General features: G+C 60.0%; 1 protein-coding gene across 27 annotated transcripts; it reads right to left on the bottom strand.

The window, feature by feature from the left end:
- Positions 1-367: 367 nt before the first annotated feature.
- Positions 368-21,250, bottom strand: USP19 (ubiquitin specific peptidase 19). 27 transcript variants are annotated; one of them, XR_011728246.1, is made up of 29 exons: positions 21,093-21,220; positions 17,841-17,914; positions 17,402-17,646; positions 15,615-15,671; positions 14,389-14,517; positions 13,739-13,872; positions 12,995-13,402; positions 12,408-12,675; positions 12,118-12,274; positions 11,946-12,017; positions 11,319-11,434; positions 10,778-10,992; positions 10,283-10,487; positions 9,943-10,076; positions 9,614-9,772; positions 9,418-9,528; positions 9,144-9,254; positions 8,886-8,987; positions 8,413-8,553; positions 8,122-8,240; positions 7,767-7,904; positions 7,322-7,686; positions 6,538-6,648; positions 5,793-6,009; positions 5,316-5,468; positions 5,040-5,203; positions 4,783-4,961; positions 3,132-3,635; positions 1,873-3,003 (listed from the first exon to the last, which is right to left on the bottom strand). XR_011728246.1 is itself a non-coding variant. In XM_071756064.1 (28 exons), exons 3-28 carry the CDS (start codon positions 17,508-17,510, stop codon positions 479-481), a joined length of 4,215 nt encoding a protein of 1,404 aa, XP_071612165.1. In that variant the 5' UTR covers positions 17,511-17,646; positions 17,841-17,914; positions 21,093-21,220; the 3' UTR covers positions 368-478. The 27 variants fall into 27 exon arrangements, 22 of the variants coding, with proteins under 22 accessions (XP_071612165.1, XP_071612171.1, XP_071612167.1 ...); XR_011728248.1 differs by having other exon boundaries at positions 10,778-10,986; XR_011728247.1 differs by having other exon boundaries at positions 2,863-3,003; positions 3,132-3,632.
- Between the last annotated feature and the right edge of the window lie 276 nt (positions 21,251-21,526).

Here is a 21,526-nt window from a genome sequence, read left to right as displayed (position 1 = left end):
ATGCTGGGGGTCTCCGGGCACCGAGGTGCATCGGAGGTGTCTGGCTGTTCCCCTGCTGTGCACCAAGAAAAACCCGGGCACTGAGGGACATCAGGGGACGCCAGAGGCACCTTGCAGGCAGCAGAGCCCAGCAGGGACAGCAGACTCCAGGGAGCATGGAATGCCACAGGAGCTGTGGGGGCATTGGGGAACACAGAGTGACATGGAACTGCAGAGTACACTGAGTTCCAGGAGACCGGGGTGGGGCGCCGATTGACACCAGGAGACACGGAGCTTCAGGGTGCACTGGATAACACAGTACACCAAGGGACAGTAGGGCACCTGGGTGCTGGGGGCCTGACAGAGGACAGCAGGAAGCAGAAGCAAGTGGACTTTAGAGAGTTTAATGAGTGCAGGACAAACCCCGTCCCTCCCCGTCCCCCCACCCCCTGGTGCCTGGCCCGGCCCACACTCCCAGGTCAGGCACCCCGCGACGCCCTTAGTCGACTTCTTCCATGCTGCTGTAGGAGGGGGCCGGGCGCTCGGCGGGGCTGGCAAAGCGCTCGGGGAGGCCTTCGGTGGCCAGTGCCGGGGCTCCTTCGGGGGCCAGGCCAGATCCGAACGGCACCGGGGGCATGCCCTGCAACAGAAGGTGGGGATGAGAAGGGAGACCAGAGCCCAGCCCACCCATCATCTTCCTCCCCGCTCCAGGGGGCCGCGGGGGGGAACACAGCCCCTCGGGGCAGGGACCCCACGCAGCATGTGCACCCCCACCACTGGGAGAGCTGTAGTGGGTGCCGGCCCCAGCAACGGGGCAGGAGGAGGGCAGCGTGCCCAGGGCCCCCAGCAGCAGCCCCCACCTGCCCCCCGGAGGAGAGCCAGGCTGCGGCATGCTCGGCCCGGGCGCTGCCGCCTCTCCCCACCCCAGCAATCGTGGCCCCGGGGCTGCCGTGGCCAGTCTGAGCAGAGCCCTGGCACAGGCACCCGGCCAGCCTGGGCAGCAGCACCGAGACACGGAGCAGGCTGCCAGTGCCTGAGGAACACTACAGGACCGGAGGGGATTTCCAGGGCCGACAGCACCCAGCCCGGGCCTTGCTGCCGGCCACCCACCCCAGGAAGGGCAAGCAGGCAGGTGCAGGCAGCAACTTGTGGGCCCCAGCCCCAGGCCACTGCTGCCAGCCAGAGCAGAGGTCACCCCACCGGCGCCGGGCACTGACTCAGCCCCACGAGGCCAGCGCCGTGGGCGAGCGGGGGAAGCCGCCGAGCCCCAGGGATGCAGACAATGAGGCGACTGTTCCAGGACAGGCATCTCATGACCACAGCACTGCCTCCCTGGGCTCCCCGTCTGAGACCTGCTCTATAGGGAGGAGACGGTGGCACACGTGCAAGAGGGGGGGGAGGCTGAGGTGGGGACAGCCCTGGTCTCCCCTTTGTGTGGCTCAAGCCCCAGCCAGAAACACAGGTGACCCCCTTCCCTGCCCAGCATCCTTCCCAAGCCCGCCAAGGGCAGCATCAGGGGGACAGTGGCAGAGACAGAAAAGGAAGTCACAGGGCTCTGAAGTCACCTCTCGCGCCCAAATGCACCGGAGCAGTCTGAGCCACACTCAGCCAAGGGCAACAAACACGTCTCAATGTCAGACAGGCTGGAGCTGCAGCTGTGCTCCAGCTCCACAGGATGGTGTGCTGCCAGCCTCAGTGGGCTCTCCCTGCCCTGCACATGCCACACTGGGGCTGCCACCCCATGACACTTAGCCCACTGCCACACAGGTTGCACCAGGCACCCGGCAGAGCCCAGGTCACAGTCACCGTGCTGGCTGGGCTGGTGTCACCTCAGGCACAGAAAGGTCACTGGCTCCAGCGTGGAGTCCCATCACACAGCACAGGGATGCTGCGTCTCTTTGGAAAACCTGGCTTTATTAACACACCAAGGTCTCTCCTGCGCTCCCCAACCCCCAGCACAGCAGGTCCCCTCAAAAATGAGATGCTGCACTGCAGAGTGCCATCCTCTCCCTGGACACAGCCAGCTGGGGCCAAGGGGGGACAGCCCACAGGGGCAGGTGGGAGACAACAGCCCAGAGAGGTGGGTGCTCACCACAGGCACCTCCCAGCCCAGGCTGCCTGGGGAGAGGAGCTGCAGTGGGACTGAGCCCCCAGGGAAGCACAGAAGTTCTCGGTGACAAGCTCGTGCAGCCTCAGCATTGGGGTGCTGTGTGCACAGCTCCCAGTGCGTGGGCAGCTAGCACCAGGAGGCTGGCAGGAGCAAGCAAGCTGGCCCAGGAGCCATGGGTCACACCAGCCCCCAGGAGCACAAGGCTCCTGCAGCCAGCAGGTCTAGGGGAGGCAGCCAGACCAGGACACGTGTCAGGGCACCCTGCCCTTGCTGCAGCCTCCCAGCAGGTCTCTACTTCTTTCTTGAAAGCCAAGCAGAGGGGGTCGGTGTTCCTGGGGTTCTCCCAAGCCCCAGCCATTCCTGCAGCAGCCATGTCCATTTCTGATCCACAGGTAGCCAAAAGGTCCCATCCACTCCCAGTAGGCAGCAAGGGTAGAGGAGGGCAGAGGTGCTCCTGGTTGCGGGCTATGCCTTGGCAAGGCAGCAGGCTGGCTCTATAGCCCTGCCAGCTGGCACAGGAGATGCCAGAGCAGACAGGCAGGAGCCGACAGTCCCATGCTTCCCTCGGCGAGTCCTTCCCGGCAGTTTCTGTCCAGCTGCCCGATGGCTTCGTTGCGTGGCGTCCTAGGATGGCGCGTGCCCTGGTGGCCCTGCTCCTGCAGCTGGCTGTGTGCCCACGCCTATCTCCAGCGGGTTTGGTAAATGAGCGGGTAGAAGACATTCAGGAAGAGAGCCACAATTGCGGCCGTGGTGGCCAGGACAAAGTATCTGGCACAGCCTTCATCTGGGTGCTGGGGAGTGCCCGGACTCCGCTTCTGGCCACGGGGCCTCCAGGAGCTTCTTGCAGGCCTTGAAGGTGCCTCGAGCTGCAGATCTTGTTCTTCAGCCTCCAGTTCCTGCCAGATCAGAGAAGCCTGCGATGTGGAAACCTGCGTCAGCACTTGGAGAACACAACGGGTAACACCCCTTGCCATCCCCCGGGGCAGGCGGCTGCCTACGAGCCCAGCCCCGTGCCCAGCCAGCCCTCCTCCCCATGCAGCACCGTCACGGTCGCACCCGCCCCCACGGCTCTTCAGGGTCTCCGGTGTGTGGGGTGCAGCCAGGTTCCGTCGGGCGGCTCTGCAGAAGGGAGCATGGATGGCTGCCCAGGTTCTTCGTAGGGCCACAGGGAGCGGAGCAGGTAGATCCCGGTAGAGCTGATGCGCTGGGATTGGTGGGTCCAGATGGGAGGCATCAGCCAATCACAGGCCAGCTGTTGTGATCCCAACGGGATCTTTCAGATGACAGCCAATCCAGAGCCGGCTGGGGTGGCAGGAGCAGGAGGCACAGTCACCACGCAGCCAATCACAGCTCTGCTTTAGTAGGTGGGGATGTTCTGACAGCCAATCGTAGCCCAGCTTCCATCTGGATTATCCGCAGGAAGCCAATCACAGCCCAGCCCTTCGTTGTGCCAGTGATCACGCAGAGCAGACAATCAGGGCGCACATCTCTGGAGGGCACCCCGTGTCTGGGAGGGTGCAGGTGGTCCAAGGCACACAGAGACCTGCTAAGCCCGGCAGAATCCAACATGCCCCATCACTGTGAGGGATCTGGTGCTGCCGGGGGCCTGGTGAGCCCCAACAGGACCCTACAAACCCTGGGCGTACAGGGAGCCCAAGTGCTCTCAGGCCCCTGAAGATTCCCACTATTAGTGTGGGATGAGCAGCACAGCCCTCCTTATTGCCTGGCCATCCCCAGAGAGTGGGGCTGCTACAGGACACGCATGGCTCCCCAGGACAGGAACAGCCCAGGCAGGCTGTAACATGCCAGACATCCCCTGGCCTCAGAAATAGGCAGCTTCTGTCCCCAGCTGGGGACAGAGCTGGGATGCCAAACCTGAGGGCTGCACGAGCCAGACGAGCCCCACGAGGCATGTGTGCAGTCATGTCAGAACTAAGCTGAACATTGTCCTCAGGCCCCACTGGGCCATGGCACCAGGGTGCTAAGCACGGAGGGAAGAGCTGCAGCACAGCAATGCAGGGGGGCTGGCCTGGTGGGCACCATGCTGTGTCCCAGCCTGGGCCTTCAACATTCATGGAAAGATCAGCCCAACCATTCGTTCCCCCCTGGTGCATGCTGAAAGCACCCTGCCAGCTGGCCCACCCCTCCCTCCCGGGCGGCACGGCAGCAGAGCTCGCTCTGGCAGTTTTTCTGAGCACCCTGCAGAGGCTGCCAGGCCTCTGGCTCAGCACTGGCATTTGCCTTTTTTGCACCTAGTTTGGCCCTGAGCTGGGCCCCAGCAGAAAGCGTCCCCCACCCTTCCTTGAGAGTGGCTGAGGAGGGCAGGTTCTCACCGCTCCCTGGCACAGCCGGCTCCTACTGCACCGCTCACAGCTTTCCTCCTGTGCACTCCGCAGCGAGGCTGAGCCCCCTCCTGCCTCCTCCAGTGCCCTCCCATTTGCACTCCCCCCCGATGACTGAAACCAGCTCTCTTGTGGTCCCTCAGGGCAGGGACCATCCCAGCTGACAGACAGAACAAGCCCCAACACCCGGCTGGTGCAAGCTCCTTGGTGTTTAAGAGGGGCAGGCACCACTCTGCAGCTGTGCCAGGCTCCGTGGGTGCCGGCAGATGGGCCGGGCCCTGCGCATGGGCATCTGGGCATGATTCAAAGTTCTGTAGCTCTAACAGTGCCGGAAGGGACGCAAGCTCTCACCTGGCTGGCAGCAGCTTCGGCAGAGGGGGTGCGCTCCGCACGGTGGTCTGCGGGGTGCCCTGGCAGGGGTCTCTCCACGGGAGAGTTCCTCCGGCGGTAGAAGAGCACATACGCGTATCTGGTTACCACCTGGCTCTCCTCCACAGTGGTGACTGTGCTGTCGTCAAAGAGCCGCCAGCCTGAGGAGAGAAAGGTTAAGCAAGGGGACAGGCCACAGCTGCAGGAGCTGGGGGGCAGTCAGGGTGGCAGATCCTCACCCACGTCGCTGCGCTGGCTGTTCTTGTCATTGGGCAGGCGGGCGTACGCTGTGTAGTGCCCCCCAATCATGCCTCCATAGTGGTTGATCACAGCATACAGGTCATACATAGGCAGCTGCTGCTCGCCCTTCCGGCCAATGCAGAACTTGCTCAGGTCCAGGCTCCTGGGGAGAGACATGGGGACAGTCAGGAGTGGTGATGCCAGACAGGCAGAAGCAGGGCTGCAGGGCAGTACAGGCAGAGTCAACCCAGGCGCTTCATTCCCCAGGCTCTCACCGGACAGGGAAGTCAACCATGTCGTTGATCTTGTCCCTCCAAATAAAGCTGCGGAAGGAGAAGCGCTTGAGCTGGATGATGAGGACATTGGGCAGCCGCCACAGCATCAGCTGCTTGGAGGCTTCACGGTGCTGCTTGCACTTGGGGCAGTACCTGAGGGAAAAGTGCACTCATTACCTCTGTGAAGAGAATCTCTGTCCTCGCAGCCCAGCCCAGCCCTAAGGTGCCCCCAACGGGGGCTGGCAGAGGGGGTGCAGGAAGTCTCAGCCTCCCCTGCCAGGGGCAGACCAGCACAGTCCTGTGGAGTGCTGGCACTGCTCCTGCTTGGATTATGGCCTCCACCCCCATTGCACAGGGAAGGCCAGCCCAACATTCCTCTCTGCCAGAAGAAACAACGTGCAGGCCCAGGCAGCTTCTGGGAAACCCTGACTGCTGCCTGGGCCCACAGAATGGAGCCCACCCTGCCGCCTTCCTCACCACGCTTCCTCTGGGGCCAGGACTTCGGGCTTGGTGAAGAGATTGAGGCACTGCTCCAGGGTGAAGTGGCCAGCCCGGGCTGCTTCACTGGCTGAGCCTGGGTCCTCCACACACTCCAGTTCCTTGGACTCCACCAACACATACTCCTTGAGGCGCTCATTGTTCTTCCATACCAGTGCAAGGGAGCATTCATCTGTCAGCTCCAGGGGGGTATCACCTGTGAAGGGACACACACCTCACATAACTGCCCCACCAGGTTGGTTCAGGCAACTCTGCTGGGGCTAGGAGCAGTCTAGCCCATCCTGGCTTGATACAGCAATCACACAGTGCTGCTAGGAAGGGACAGGTGCACCTCGGCCAGGTTCACCACCCCAGGGCAGCAGAGGTCCCAGAGCAGCAGGGGCCAAGGCTGGCACAGCCCCTCTTGGCAGTGCCTACATAACCAGTACTAGATGTGGACATCCCATTCACACAAGAGGCGACACAGAGACCACTGACCCTCTGTGGATGCAGGAGGTTGAAGGGAACTTGTCTGATGAGGAGAGCAGGAACATCATGCCCAAGAAGAGTTTCCAGGCAGTAGTTCTATGCAGCAGAACGCTGCCCTCCCCCATGCCAGATGCAGCTTTCGCTGTCACATCTGGGTTCATCTCAAGCAGCCTCTGGCACTCTGACCAGGTAGATCCACCACCCTGGCACAGGCCACGAGGGATGAAGGTAGCCCTTAGTAGGACTCTGGGCTCACCTTTGTCTTCCAGCTTGTGCTCTCGGTTGGCAGCATCGATCTTGTTGATGTAGAACAGTGTGGCACGAGCACTCAGCGAGTCTGGAGTGTGCTGGTACCCAGGGATGGCAGCTGTGGACAGGCAGGGACAGATCTGTGGTGGCACTGCCTGTCTACCCTGCGTAGGGGCCAAGAATTTGCAGTGCCCCTACCCCCACCTCACATGCTACGGCCTTGCAGAGACACAACCACGTGCCCTGTGTCCTTGACTATTTTTAGCAGGCGCCTGCCCCTGGCAAGCTGTGCTCCTCTGCCTGCCTTGCCCCTTCACTGCACATTGCTGCCATCCTGAGACGAGTGTCTGGAAACGTGACAGCCAAGCAGCCGAGCGCGAGAGGCTGCTCCCGTGCAGCTGAGTCAGAGCGAGGGAAACGCTGCACTCACAGCCCCCAGGGGCTCAGCCTGCACCCAGCTCTGCCCTCCCACGGGATTTGGAGGCTTCCAAGCCCCTGCCCTCCCCACAACACACACCACACCACACTCCATTCAGGTCTCTGCTGCTCTGCCCCACAGGCCCTGCCAGGGCAAGGCAGAGCGTGGGCAGGCAGGCATTTCAGGTGAGGCAGCACTGACAAAACACAGCTCCCAGGGCATTATGTGCATCCCCAGAGATCTCTGGACCAAAGTCCAGAGAACAGATGCTGTGGGTGGGAGGTCAACCCAAAGAGGGAGAATTGCTCCCATTTTGACTTGGGGCTAGCCCAGCTCCCGGCACAGACATGGTTATCACCACAGCAACTCTTACCTTCTGGCTTGAGGGCTCTCTCATAGGATGGCTCCTTCTCACAACAGCTGTCACCCTGTGACTCCATGTGCTCAGAGAAGCCCGAATCCAAGCTCAGCAGGGAACTCCTGGCTGCCAAGACCTTGCTCCGGACAGTGCCAGTGTCCCCCAGCTCCGGGTGCAGCTCTGGCACAGCTGGTGAGAGTGGGGGCTCCTGCAGGAGGCTGGAAGCCCTATCCCTGTCCCCCATCTCAAGGCCAGAGGTGGCTGCTGCACAGTTGCTTTTGACCAAGGGCTCCATCTTGTCCTGGACCAGAGGCTGCAGGCCCTGCTCCAGTGGCACCCGGTCCAGCTGGCAGGGAGGCTGGAACACGCTGACTGAGTACCTGGGCAAGGAGATGACAGTCAGAACCAGGCAGGCACGGGGCAGATATCAGTTCCAGCAGAGAAGCAACTGGACCCTCACCTTGCATAGCCCTCCAGCAGCTGGGCTAGGCGGGCGTAGGTGAGGCGGGACTCAGGCACACTGATGAGGAAGGGGAAACCAATGTTCTCTGGGCGGCACGAAGCCTTGTGGTCTGGCCAGTGCGTTTTCTGACATGCCCTGTAACACATACAGCCCCTGCTGAACCCAGCATCACTGACCATCCCGGGTAGGACAGTGGCAAGGCCAGAGGGGTGTGATAATGATGAGGGGAGCACCAGGAGCTCCCTCCCAAAGACCCGTCCCATCCCACCTCCTCCCAGTGGGCGAAGTTCTCCCATCTGGCCAGCTGAAGCAGAAGACCCTCCCTCCCCTGCTAGGCACCAAGACAACTCACACGTTGCAGTAACCGACTCGATAGCACCTCGTGCAGCGCCTGAGTTTGTCATCCTCTGACAGCTGCTTCTTCTGGCAAGCAGCACACTTGGCAACGGGGCCACTGGGCACCTGCGGACGCTGCAGGAGAAAGGACCCATTGGGCAGCCAGGCAGGACAAGGCCTCCTTGGTGGGCATCTGTGCTCGCTGCAGCTAGTCACGCTTGTGTTCAGCTTTCCCCCCCCTGCTCAGCCTCACTTGCAGGCTCAGCCTCCCTGATTGTCTCCCAGTAATCCCAATATCCCCTCCTACCTGCTGGACCTGCAGCTCTACCACCCGCTCCTTGGCCAGCTCTGGGGACAGCACCTCAAAGCAGAGCAGCAGCTCCGTGGGAGAGAAAGAATCCAGCGAGTCGGACGGCAGAAATATGCGGTGGAAGCGATTCTTGATCACCTGCCAGGAAAGCAGTAGTGTGGGACTGTGGAAGGGCTGTCCCATGCTCCCTCTCCCGAGAAAGCCACAGTCCTCAGCTCCACTGTGAGCTCAGCTCACCACCCCACCGAGAAAGGATGGACACCCCTTGCCTCACTGTGGTGGTCCAGCCTTCCTGAGCAGGGCTCTGCCCAGCAGCACCTGTGCAGAACACTGCCACCCACAGACAAAATCCACCCCAGGGTTGGGTATGGGCAAGTGACTGCCAGTGTCCACACTGCCTGCAGAACTGCAGGAGCCAGGACATGCACAAGAGTAGCCTGTTGCTTGCTCTGCAGCTTGAGCACCCTCACCTCTGCCAGGCGTAGGTTCTCTGGATTCACACGCACGCTATGGGCCACCGAGTCAAGTACCTCCATGGCACTGGAGTTCTCCTTGCTGATACTCACGAGAAACTGCCACAAAGAAAATGTCATTATCAATCAGATCACGCCAAAATGCACGCACCCTTGCTTAACACAAGGCTTAGCCCATTAACACATGAGCGGCTACCTGGGGCACCACCGGGAGCCTTCTCAGGCTACCTCCCCAGAGGAGGTGGTGTCCTTTACCTTGATGGGTTTCTTGTGTGGTTCCTTTGCGAAGTAGTAGACAGTCAGCACCTTCTGCTTCTGCGGGAGGGGCACGGGGAGGTACAGGAAAGGGTCGAAGGTGATGGACACCTGCAATTGTGGGAGCACAGTCAGTAAAGGGAAGAGCTGGTGGCTAAGATCAGTGGGACAGAAGCCCCAGTGGACCCAAAAACCAGCTCTGCCCTATGCCCACTGAGGATCAGGAACCTGATGCACAGCCAGGACAAAGACAGAGCCTCCAGGACTGCCCTACCTTGGAACACACTGGGCACACCAGCTTGGATTTGTACTGGCCCTGGAAGAGGTCCACAATGAAAGAGTCGTTCCTCATCTTATGTCGCTGCCAGGCCTCCTCAGCTACCACCTACAGGGAGAGAGAGCTCAGCACTATGCTGACCCATTCAGGCCAGGGCTGCTCTCCCACTGGCTTTGGGAAGGGACATCCTCACCTCATCAGGCCTCCCATCTGAGTCAACAGTTTCTGTGTAGGGCTTATTTTGGATGCGGTTGAGGTCCTCGTGTAGGCCATCAAGCAGGAAGGCCATGAACTCCTGAGCATCATGCTGGGCATAGCCAGTGAACTGGCTGGCCTTGCTGGCCACGATTGCCTGGGGGGAGCAGAACGGTCAGCAGCCCACCAGCAGCACCACCTGCCCCACACACAAAGCCTGGCTGCGCTCCCCAGCTCTCAGCAGTGCCAGCAGGGCAGCTGGTGCACACAGAGAGGTGCTGGGGACCCAAACCAGCTCCTGCATCCCACTGGTGCCTGCATCCCTACCTTCAGTTTAGAGGGCTGGAAGGCATGGTGTGTCCCCTTCCACAGCGCTCGCAGCAGCATGGCAAAGCCAATGGCCAGGCGTCCCCCTGTCCCCAGAGGGTTGTTGTAGTTGATTTCTGACTCAAAGGACCGATCTGTAAGAGACAAAAGGAGAGCAAGGATGGTTGTTGGAGCAATGCTTCCTTCTCCAGGAATGCTTTGCTAGTCCCCAGAGCAACACTGAGGAGGCAGGCATCTCACAAAAAGGACAAGTGGACCCTCCATCCCCCTCACCCCAGGATGGTTGTTGGCTGCATGGTCCAAGCAGCAGGGTGCTGCTGGGCTCCTGGTGGGGGCTTACCATGGAAGTAGTCACGCAGCTCTCGTGTGTTGGAGAGGGACTGGATGACACTGTTCATGAAGCAGGTATTGCCCAGGTTCACCAGCCCTGTGAAGCCAGGAAGGCACACCTTCTTCTTCTCGTCCTCATCCTCATCATCCTCCACGCTCTCAGCACTCACAGGGCTGTGTGTCATCGGTGGCACCATACATGTTGGTTTGGGCTGCTAAAGCAGAGGCAGGTGTGAGGGTGCTGCACTCAAGGTGTCTCCCTGGGGACACCAGGGAAACCTGAAAGCCCAAGGCACCCCTCAGATGTGGCTGGGATGAAGCACTGCTGATCTCCCATCAGCACTTGGAAAGACAAGCCAACCACTGTCCCCAGTCCAGCCAGCTGTGACCAAGGAGCAATGCTTCCTTCTCCAGGAATGCTTTGCTAGTCCCCAGAGCAACACTGAGGAGGCAGGCATCTCACAAAAAGGACAAGTGGACCCTCCTTCCCCCCCACCCCACTCACCGAGGGGATGTGCGGCTCTTGTTTCACTGCCACGTGCTCTGGGGCTGTACGGGCTGCCACACCATCCAAGCCCCCATCTTCCACACGTGGCTTCTCTTTGTCACTGGCTCGGGCCTCCTCCTTGCTGGACAGGGGGTGCTGTTTACTGCCTGGGGGGTTCTTGTCCAGAGGGGTAGGGCCTGTAGGCATGGCAACCTTTGCACCACCCACTGCACCTTAAAAAGGGGGAAGGGTGGGCCTGTGGTTAGCAGCACCATGCGCTCCCCATGGCAGGGCTGAGCCGCTCGGTCCATGTTCACACACAGGCTCTCTCCTACCCCTCTTCCCTGTGAGCAAAGGGAAGTGCCCTTCCCCCAGCACTTGGCATACTCTGCCCCTACACCTCTCCAGCCTGCACCCATTCAGTCCCTCTCCTTCCCTACAATCCCATGCCAGAGGATCCATCACCATCCAGCTGCTGCTGGTGGTGAGGAGGGCCCATGCCCCACAGGGGTGCAACAGGCAGGCAAGGCAAGGCAAGGCAAGAAGGTGGGGTGCAGACCTCGTGTGGCTGGAGCCTCCAGGCCCCCCCAGCGCTGGCTTTGGCGTTTCTTCAGGCAGACATCGATGCGAGACACCGTGAAGTTGTATTTACACTGGTCTGGCTCAATGAGGTTCCTGCAAGACATGCAGCAAATCAGGGGTGCCCCAGACCCCCTAGCAGCAGCCTCAGACATGCTGAAGACCCTGCTAGGCAGGCCATGGCCTCCAGGCAGCACCAATCCCAAGGAGGACCCGGCAAAGCAGGGTGGAAACCCTTGAGCCTGGCCACTCAGCACACAGAAGGCCCAGTTCCTGGCAGATCCACTTTGCTTTGCTCCCAATGCTCCCTCCCGCTGGATATCCCACACAAAATGCACACAGGCTGGTCTGACTCTGTCCCCAAGAACTCTAGAAGAGGCTGGGGGATAACTGCAAGCAAAGAGGCATGGGGATTTCTGCAAGCCACCACACAGAGCCAAGGCAGCCAGGGCTTCAGGTGTTAGAGCAGTGTGGCATGAGGAAGAGCCTTGGATGTAGAAATGAGCATTCCTTGCACAGACCCATCAGCCAAGTACCAGTTCCTGCTTCAGCTCCACACTCTCAGCTCCCTTGCCCCGGTGTGGGCTGGGGGGAACAGGAGCCGTACCTGAGCTTCACCTGCCACCGGAACACTGTGTGGGGACCACAGCCAGGATGGAGGCGAAGGAAGTTTGTGTCACTACAAAGAAATTGGGGCAAGTGAGAAGAATTGAACAAGTAGCCCAGCTACAGCCAGGAGCTCTGCAGCAGCCTGGCACCATCCCGAGGCATGCCTTTACCTTGTCTGGAACACCAGCGTGAAGTCTTGCTCCCGGAACAACACCTTGGATGTCTCCTTGTGGATCTCCTTCACATAGACATGTACTACAACCAGGTCATTGCCCTTCTCGTATGAGTCATTCTTGACAAAGGTCAGGCTCACAAAATGCTCTGGCTCTGAGCAAGGAAAGCCGTGGAGAGAGACATTACCTTTCTTGCATGCTGAGACATTGCTACAGGTTGACCCAGGAGAGGTCCTGAGCAGATGGACCTTCCCAAGCAGGCCAACCCTTAAGCTCCAGCCACTCACCATCAGCTGCTGCTTCCAGAGCTACATCATCCTTGGACCAGTCTCTCTTCTCACTGTCCCTGCCCAGTGGAGGGGTGGCCACTGGGATGGCCTTAGAGCTCTCTCCCAGGACAGGCATGCAATCCCGACCCCGCAGGGCCTCGACAGGGCTGCCTGGCTGCAGGACTCTTTTCTCCACACAAGTAGCAACACACTGGGGGAACACCTCTGTGGTTGCTGCAAGAGGTGGCATCTCCATGGGAACAGTCTCCTTGGCCAAAGCCACAGCCTTTCAAGAAAGAAGGACACAATGAAAAACAGACACTGTCTCCCCTGAGCTGCCCTGGCCCACCCGCTGTGACCCCACCAGCCAGGCAGACACAACCCTGTGCTGACCGCTTCCCCCACACATCCCACACTCAGCTCAACCCCCTTGCCACCACAGCCCAGCGACTGCAAGGCCCTCACATCACCCTCTCCTCCACCACAGCCAGGCCCACACCAGCCCTCAGCAGCACCCATGGGACCCTGAGCCCATCTCTCATCAGTGGGGATGGGTCCCCGCGCAGGGGCTGAGGGGTGACCCGTTTGGCTGGATCCTCAGATACCTTCTCCAGCGGGGGTGCGAGGTCTGCGTGGGCTGTGGGCACATCAGCCTGGCTGGCTCGGCCATTGCGGCGGCTGCCCGCCCTCCCGCTGTGCCCTTTGCTGGGCTCCACGTTCCCTGTGACTCTGGCGTTCGGCTCCTCTTCAGCATGAGCCATTTTGAGGTATACTGCCCGCTTGGCGCTGGGGCCGCTCTGTGTCCCTGGGCTGGCTGGGCTTTTCCCTCCCAGGGCTTCGCTTCTTCCTGGAGCACGCTTGGGGTTGGAAGGCTCCCGCCGGGACCTCGGCAGCTCTGCAGCTTCAGCCCTCGGCTCTTCAGGGGCCAGCTCGGCAGAAGCAGCCTTCTCCTTCCCGTTCTCCCAGCACGTGGACCCTTTGGACAGCTCTTTGGATCCGTCTTTCCTTCTCTTCTGTGAAAAGCAGCACAGTACCGTGGGAAGGTATCCAGGCAGCAGCAACTCTCATGCTCTTCACCAGCCCCTCACCCTTACCACCCCTTCCCAGAGCATGCCAGGGCCTGCTCCAGAACCTGGGGGGCTATGTGGAGGCAGGAACAGGGCTATGATGACATTCACCTCCTCGGGACAGAGGCAGCTGGCTCACTGCCCTCACCCAGCACACGATACAGGATGAGCCCCACATTGCTGCTTGAGCAAGGGCAACTCAAGAGCAGGGAGTGAAACCCTCGGCTCAGGCTCCCCCAGGCCCCATAAGCTCCCCCAAAAGGCTGATCCACCCCTCCTCACCCGAAGTGAAGACCAGGTATGGAGTGGGATCTTCTTCTGAAGCACAAGCTGTAGAAAGTTGCCCTTCTTGCACTGGATCTTGCTGCAGGAGCCCTCAATCTCCTCATAGAACTGACAGCTCCACTGGCGTCCATCTGCAAGCAGAGGGGACCTGCACCTCAGGCAGTGCTACAGGCAGACATCACCTAAAACCCACATCCTGCTTTCACCTGCCCAGAGGATTAAGAAAGCACTCATCCAGAGCCAAGAAGGCTGCAGGCAGGCTGCCACCACACCCCAGGAGCTTTCAGGGTAATGCCAGCTTCCCTGGGTTTGCTTTGTACATCTGTCTGGCCCTCTTCCCAGAGGGAAGGCCCTGTGACTCCCTGCCCCCAGAGTCCCCGTCACTTTTCCAAGGGATACCCAGAGCTGATTCAGTCATCCCAGCAAGCAGAGGACAGAGACGCACCAGTGGGCATTTGCTCACTCGGCACAGAGGCCAGCTCCTGCCCTCCCCAGCTCTACACCCCTCTTTTTTCACACTGCTGCTGTGCCAGCTGATGGCAGGGCACTGCCTCTGAAGAAAAGGTTTTATGCCTGCCTGGTTCAGCCCAGAGCTGCACCAAGCTCCATTGTGAAAACACCCACAGCAGCCGCTTGATTCCCTGTACCTGGCAGTTTGACCACACAGTCCGTGTCACTGAAATCAGCATCCACATCCTCCACCTTCAAAGCTCCACTTCCCAAGTTCAGCTTGACGATGATCTCATCAGTGTTTTGCTTCCAGTCCAGCAGCAGCTCTAGGAAGGGGGGAGGAAGAGTCACCCACGCACTGGGGCATAAGCCTGCAGTGCCCACTCCTTGGCTGAGGAACATGAGCCTGAACACACACTCAGTTTAAGGTCACTGCAGGGTATGCAGATTGTGCCAATTAACCTGTTCTCATCAGACAGGCCGCAAACAAGAGCACATGTTGCAGCAGGGCAGGTGAATCCTGGTAGGAACAGGAGTGATCAGAAAGGCAGCACTGCTCTGGACCCAGTCACGTGCAGCAGCAGTGGCTGGAAAGATGGGGTGGCTCCTACCAACTACAAAGCGATTGCTGTTTTCCCAGGCAACAAGGAAGCCACACAATTACTCTGGGGGATACAAGTGGACTCTGGCCACAACCAGAAATTGCCACTTCCTCTTTGCATATGCAAACCAAACAGCTCAGCTGCAATCACCAAAGCACTGTTCTCCTGCCAGGTGAACTGTGCTAACATGGCCAAAACAGGGGCAGGCCTGCTGGCCAGGCAAGAACGCCACACCCAGGGGGAAAAGGGTGCTGCAGCATCACTGTGCTGCAGACAGAACCTCTGTCAGATGCCTGCCAAACACTAGGTCTGGCCCTGCAGTGTCCTGAAGTCTTCAAGGCAAAAAGGTTATTTCAATCACCTTCACTTCAGTCAGGTTTATTCCAACCTCTGTGGCACAAGGATGTCCTGCTCTGTCCTGTGTTAAGCAGCCCTTAACCAAGGCAAAACCAGCCATCAGCACCCACCAGCTTGGGACCTTCCCAGCCTGGCACAGCTCCCTGCTCAGAAGCAAGCAAGATAGATGCCACTGGCAAGGTGTCCCAGGACTGTGCTCAGTGGCATGGTGACACCCGAGCTGGCAGCAGCCTGCCACGTGCCCAGGGCATCTTCCTTGCAGACAGCCTTTCCCAGGCATGTGCACCTTTCTTTGCCCCCAGGAAGGCTGCACCCTGTTAACACAAATGCTGAGGGGAAGGGAGGGCTCAGGTTAGTCCTGCTCAGTGCCACAGCATGGGACAATGGCAAGGTGAGAGCTTCAGATCCCTTGGCAAGGGCACTCAGTGGCCATGCACTGACAGCCAGCGCACACCTGGACTTACCCTCCTCGGAGTCCTTCTCCTGGGCAGTCTCAGCCTGCTTGAGCTCAGGGAGAGACACTGGTGGGCAGAGAATCAGAGCACGGGCAGGTCTGTCATTCTGTCACCCCAGAGCACAGGCTGGCACACCAAAATGTCACACATGACCTCCTCCTCCCTTGCATCTCTGACCAGGCCTTTCATCCTGCATGTGCGGCTCATTTCCCTCCCTTGCTTCCTCTCACCCTCCCCTTCAGCTCTGCCTGCAGCACCACAGCCACTCAGCCCCTAGGGTGGCTGCTCTGGGCCACACCACTGTATCCCAGTCTAACCAGAACTGCAGGGGGAGCAGCACAACATGGATGCCCCGTGCAGAGCTCTGAGGCCCACAGCAGTGCTCTGAGGCATGTCTGAGAGTGGAGCTTGTGGCAACAAGGCTGTACCCCTGCTCAGCACACCAGGCCCTCAGCCTCCAGCCATACAGAGGAGCCCTGCTTTGATCTGACAGGGAGAACCTGATGTTTGGTTATGCTTCGACGTCTGTGCTGTAACGGGAGAACCACATGGCCCAGCTGCACTTTAATGGTCACATTCCTATACAAGCTGCCAATGTCCATGGCCAAAAACTTCTTCCAGATCAGGGAACCAAACCGACATGACACCTAATCCCTGCTCCCTGCAAGATTACTTCCAGAAGTCTCAGGGCCTGCTCCACCCCCACAGGCAACGAGCTCTGCCAGGCAAGGGGCTCAGAGCAATGGCACCTGCACCTCATCCTGGAGCAGAGAAAGAGCAGCAATGGGACCAGTGCTCTCCCCCTGGAGCACTCAGAGGGCTGTCACTGTCTCCCTTGACTGGCTACAAACCTGTGCTGACCATCGCATTCACAAAGGAGATAGAAGCAGCATGGCCACCCCACAGCCCCCAGGAAGGCAGGAGTCCCCCATGTCAGATGGTGTGGAGGGTCAGGCCTTACCAGAGACACAGCTCACCTCCCATGCCAGAAAAGTCACAATGCTGCACTCTCTGCACTGGGGACTGCAGCCAGCCATACCAGCATGGACCACACCAAGTGCTTGTTTACTTGGGCTTCTAAAACACCCTGTGATTTTGAGGTCACAACAGTAAAAACGGAGCAGGCACAGAAACTGAGCCATTTTCCAGGGCTGCAAGGCTGCTGAGGAAGCCTTGCCTGCATCCTGCCCTCAGGCATTCCCTGCCCAGCACCAGAGCCTGTACCCGAAGCATTGTATTTGTCACTGATTCACAGCAGGCAGGCAGGGAGGGAATTACTCCACAGCAACTGTTCTGCTTGAGCCACACCTTGCCCTGACACACACAGAAAGCACCAGCCCCACCCACAGGCCCTGCACTCAGCAGGTGCTGTCAGCACCTGGACACTGCCTCTCAGCATCTGTCCTCTGCCAACTGATGAGGAAGCTGCACTGCCTCCAGCTGCAAGGGCATCCACAGGCTTCGGTCACGTTCCTTCTGGACAGGGGCAGCTCAGCCCCAGCCAAAAGCAAAGCCTGGAAACAACCCTCAAGGCCAACTTCAACTTTAAGCTAGCAAGGCCACAGGTCTGACCTTCCTCATATAACTGGGGCTAAGTAGTGCCTGAAGGAAGGAAGGTTACAGGTCCAGGGAGGACACTGTGCCGAAGAGGATCCCACATCACACGGGTTACCATCAGCTGCAGGAAGCGATTAGTTAAATCTGCTTATCCCACAGCAGATGGCTGTGAGGATCCCACCCTGCAGGGCTGGGAAACCACAGGCCTGCTCGCCGCAGCTCTGCCAAGGGGCTCTCACCTTCCTTGCTCTCCTGGTTGGCTCGATCCTTCTGCTTCTTCTTGTTGGTGGCATCGTCCAAGCCCCGAGATACTCTCCTCTGGCCAGGGGCATTGGTGCTGCTGGACATTTTCAGCCGTTTGGAGGACACAAACGGCCCGCCGGGGTCGGTGATGGAGTCTGGGTCAGGGGTGCGACGTTTTCTTCCTGGCCCAGCTATCTTGGCGACTCTCTGTGGTCAAACTCTCTGGCAAGGAACTAGTGGCCTAAAGAGAGGAGAGAGCGAGCGTGGCAGAAGGAGCGGGTGGAGAAGGCCCAACAGCATCAGGATCTGCTCTCTGCCCCGGCGCCAGACCCTCCCAGGGCCAGTGCCCTCACACGACCTTCACTGTGTTTACAGAAAGCACCACACAGCACTCAGTGAGGTAACCTACCTCATCACAGCTGTTACAACACTTACTGCCAAAAGCATGGCCTTGCCAGAGCTCCCGAGATACAACCAGAGGTCTTCTGAATGTGGCACACATTAAAAACCTGGAAAGCAATTGTCATGCTCATGGCTCCCACTACAGCAACACTGGCCCAGAGCAGCTGCCAGCACTAATAACACCCAGAGGCAGAGCTGAGGCTGAGGACATATAGAGGCCCCGAGCTGCAAAATCGAGCCCACGGGGTCAGCTGGGGCAGCTTGCCCCATGGCTTAGAGTGGCAGCTATTTCAGTCAAACAGTGCTCATGTGAGAGGGCAGAACGGGAGCGAGTGACGCCCTAAGAAGGAAGAAAAGGGAGAAGCAAGAGCAGGTCCAGGACAGTCTCCTGTGACAGATGAGAGTGGAGCTCCCTGGCAAGAGGAGAGTTCCTCCTGCTCCACCCACCAGCCCACAGGACTGCACTTTGTATATTCATCTCCTGCTGGTTTACAGACAGCGCCAGTGGCCGGGAAACAGGACACCTCTGCTCCCTGCCGGCTCTGACATGCCCTCCCGGCAGAACCAACTCCCCTGCGGGGTCTGGGAGCTGCTGGCCCGAGGGCTGGTCTCAGTTTCACTCTCCAGTTTTGCCCTCAGGTGTCTGTGGCCTCAGGAGGAGAGCTGCACCAGCCCGCTGAAATCAGTCCCACCACCCCTGTCTCAGAACACAGAGCTGAGCCCAAACACTGTGTTGGTATAGCACAGCTCCACTGAGCACAGACTCCACGGCACCATTTGGGCATGGCCAGGGCAGGAGGCAGCTCCAAGGGAAACGCTCAGCACGCTGGCAGCTCTGCTCTCTGCCCCACGTCACTGGGGTGTTTGTATTCCGCAAATGCCCAGAGCAACAAGTAGCCACAAAGGTGGAGTCATAGCCACAAATGGCACGGGACTGCAGAGAGCTGCACCCAAGCCGTTTCTCTTCAGGCCAACCCAACCTCATAACCCAGAACCACAGAAACAGAGCAAAAAGCTCATCTGCAGAGTCCTGTCTGGAGGACAGCTCCCACACCCATGGTGGAGGGGCCTGAAACGATGTGGAGACAGGGACACTGGTCAGAGCCTAGAGCCAGCACCAAACAGACAGGAGCGTGGGAGGAGGGCAGTGCCACCCCTGAGCTGCTGCACATGCTGGGTGTCTGGGGATGCAGCAGTGCCTCTGGCTGCAGAGGGAGTGGGAAGGGCCTCCAGCAGCAGCAAACGTGGCCGTGGGTCGCAAGGGCCCCTGCTGCTGCTGCCAGTCCCCACCAGCACTGAAACGGGGTGACTACAGGTGCTTCCTGGCACTGTGAAAGCTAACCTGGGCTCACCAACACAGGAAAGTGGGTTCTGCTGAATATTTTTTTCCTCTGGGCTGAAAATCTCATGAGGAATGAGAGACACAAAGCAGCGACTGCTTTGTGCAGGGCAAGGCTGGGGTCTATCACCTCCTTCCTGTGCCCCCAGAGTTACTGTGGGGCAGGGTGACAGCGAGCTCTGAGAGGTGACCTGGAGACTGAGGAAGGATCACTGTCCTCCTGGCAGGGGTTAAGGGGAAGGGCCAAGGCTGTGCATCTGCTGTCACTCCCCCGGGAGAAGCCTGCTGACACCTCACAGAGGGCTGGGCTCCCTCAGGCACCCTGCAGACAGTTATTCCTAACGGCAGGCAGGAACAGAGCAGGGCTGGGGCTCTGCCTAATTCCAGCTGCCAAACTGATGCCAGTGCCAGGCCACTGCAGGCACCACAGGGTTTTGGAGGAGTGCAGACAAAGTACAGGTTATTCCCATTCATTTCTTTTAAAGCCCTGAGACTTTCTGCCTCTCTGCCATCAGGAAACGTGCAGTCAGCCCCCTGGGGGTTTAGGGGCATGGAGGCTTTTGGCCTTGTGTAGGAGCCACTGAGGGGGAGAGATGGTAAAAGGCTGCCCTGGCTGGATGCCAGGTATACCTCTGAGAAGCACCCAGTGGGCTGGGTGCTCATACAAAACCTTACTCAACCCTCCTTTGAGCTGGGAAAGCCCGACCATGCTGCTGAGAGAGGAGGTGCCTCCCTGCCCTCTGCTCTCCCAGCCTTTGTGCCAGTGTGAGCACCCACGTGGCTGCAGTGTGTAACAGATCTAGGTGCCAGCCAGAACTAAATTGCTTTCTGCCAAATTTGTATCACCCTGGAGCAGCTCCCCGGCCCAGTTGATGCTGGGGCTGCACACACACTTTCACTGGCCAGAGGAAGGGGAGAAGTCAGGAATGGGAGCAAGGGGCCAGGGGGAAAAACCACCACTTCCCACCACAGCACCAGCCCAGGCTAGTGTAAATATTTGGGGAATGGCAGCAGAAGGTGCACAGCAAGGCACCATTTGGGGTACATTAAGCACTCGGCAGGAAGGGGTGCCTGCTTATTGCCTGCAGCACCCCCCACCTCTGCACCCCAAGGTCTTTCTCCTGGGGCAGCTGTAGAGGCCAACCCCCAGCTTCATCCTTCCAGACTTTTGGCTCCTCCAAGTCCCAAATACGGAAATGCTTCCCTCGTGCACACAAGTATTTCTGTTACCTTCTGCTCCTCGTACCCTAGAGGGATCAGAAACCCCAAGACTCAAGCTCATCTCTTAGTTCAGTTTCTCCATCTCCCTGACAAACAATATGAGCCAGGACAAGCAGAGCTACCTAGGGCAGGCGCCCAGCCCAGCACTGCCACAAATCACATTTCCAATCCTTGTGAAAACCAAAGTGTCCCCAAAGCGCGGTGACAGCAGCTGTGCTGCATGGGGAGCCCAGCGAGCCCAGCTCCCCGCAGGCCCCGACAGTCTCTGGGGAAAATTACTTGATCAGCAGCCGGTAATGGACCGCCGGCATCTCCTGCGCTGTTGCTTAGCCTCGGGTGTTTGGAGAGGGGAGAAGGACGGGGAACGGTGCTTCAGCCCAGCCGCCCCAAGAGCCCAGGCGGGGTGACCCCGGGCCCAGGCAATGGTCCCGAGCAAGCAGAGCATCGATCGCAGGCAGCGGCCCAGCCTCACGGCTGCCGCGTTCTGCCCGTACTGCCGTGTCCCCCCGCGCCCCTTCCTCTCAACCCCCTCTCCCGCTGCGCCTCCCACCCCGCCCCGCTCTCTCCCGGCCCTGGAGCCGCAGCCCGGCCTCCCGCCGCCCCCGGGCCCTGCCCGCCGCCGCGGCTCCGGCCCTCACCCCGCTGGGCCGCCGCCGGCCGCCGTTCCCCGCCCCACCGGCGCCCACCACCGCCGCCCCGGCCCGTCCGGCCCCGCCCGCACTCACGGCCCCGCCCGCCGCTCCGGTCTGTTTGGTTCCGAGCCGAAGTTCCGAGCGGGCCGACTCAGGAGACAGGGCCCAGTCCGTGACGCACTTCCGGAAGCCGGCGGACGAACCCACGTGACACAGGAGCGAGGTCATGTGACGCGAGACGAGGCTGGCCGGGGGCCTGGCCCCGCCCCTCGGGGCGCCCCTCCCCGCGGTGCCATGGCAACGACGCCCGCCGTGGCGTCATCGCGGCGCCTCTGGGAAACCCGACCCAAGGGCACGCGGAGGCCGAGGTTGCCGGGGCGTTCCCATGGCAACGGGCCGGGCGGTGCCGGTCTGCGCTGGCGGACCCGAGCATGGGGGCTGTGCCAGGGCCACCGTGTCCTTTGGGACCCTGCAGCGTCCCCGGCCCTACCCCGGCCCTACAGCCAGCCCGGGCCTCTACAGCAGCC

Source organism: Heliangelus exortis, chromosome 12, assembly GCF_036169615.1.
Source record: "Heliangelus exortis chromosome 12, bHelExo1.hap1, whole genome shotgun sequence".
In the NCBI taxonomy this organism is placed as follows: Eukaryota; Metazoa; Chordata; class Aves; order Apodiformes; family Trochilidae; genus Heliangelus; species Heliangelus exortis.
Note: the sequence above shows the minus strand (reverse complement) of the source record. Positions and strands in the feature narration are given on the sequence as shown.

What these genes read in the sequence shown, in the direction of transcription:
- USP19 (XM_071756050.1), bottom strand. Translation starts at nt 17,510, where the DNA reads ATGTCCAGCAGCACCAATGCCCCTGGCCAGAGGAGAGTATCTCGGGGC. An exon ending in ATACCTGGTCTTCACTTCGG is followed by an intron (nt 13,403 to 13,738) that starts GTGAGGAGGGGT and finishes TGCTTTTCACAG; the next exon opens with AAGAGAAGGAAAGACGGATC. An exon ending in GAGAGCCCTCAAGCCAGAAG is followed by an intron (nt 6,649 to 7,321) that starts GTAAGAGTTGCT and finishes GCCTGTCCACAG; the next exon opens with CTGCCATCCCTGGGTACCAG.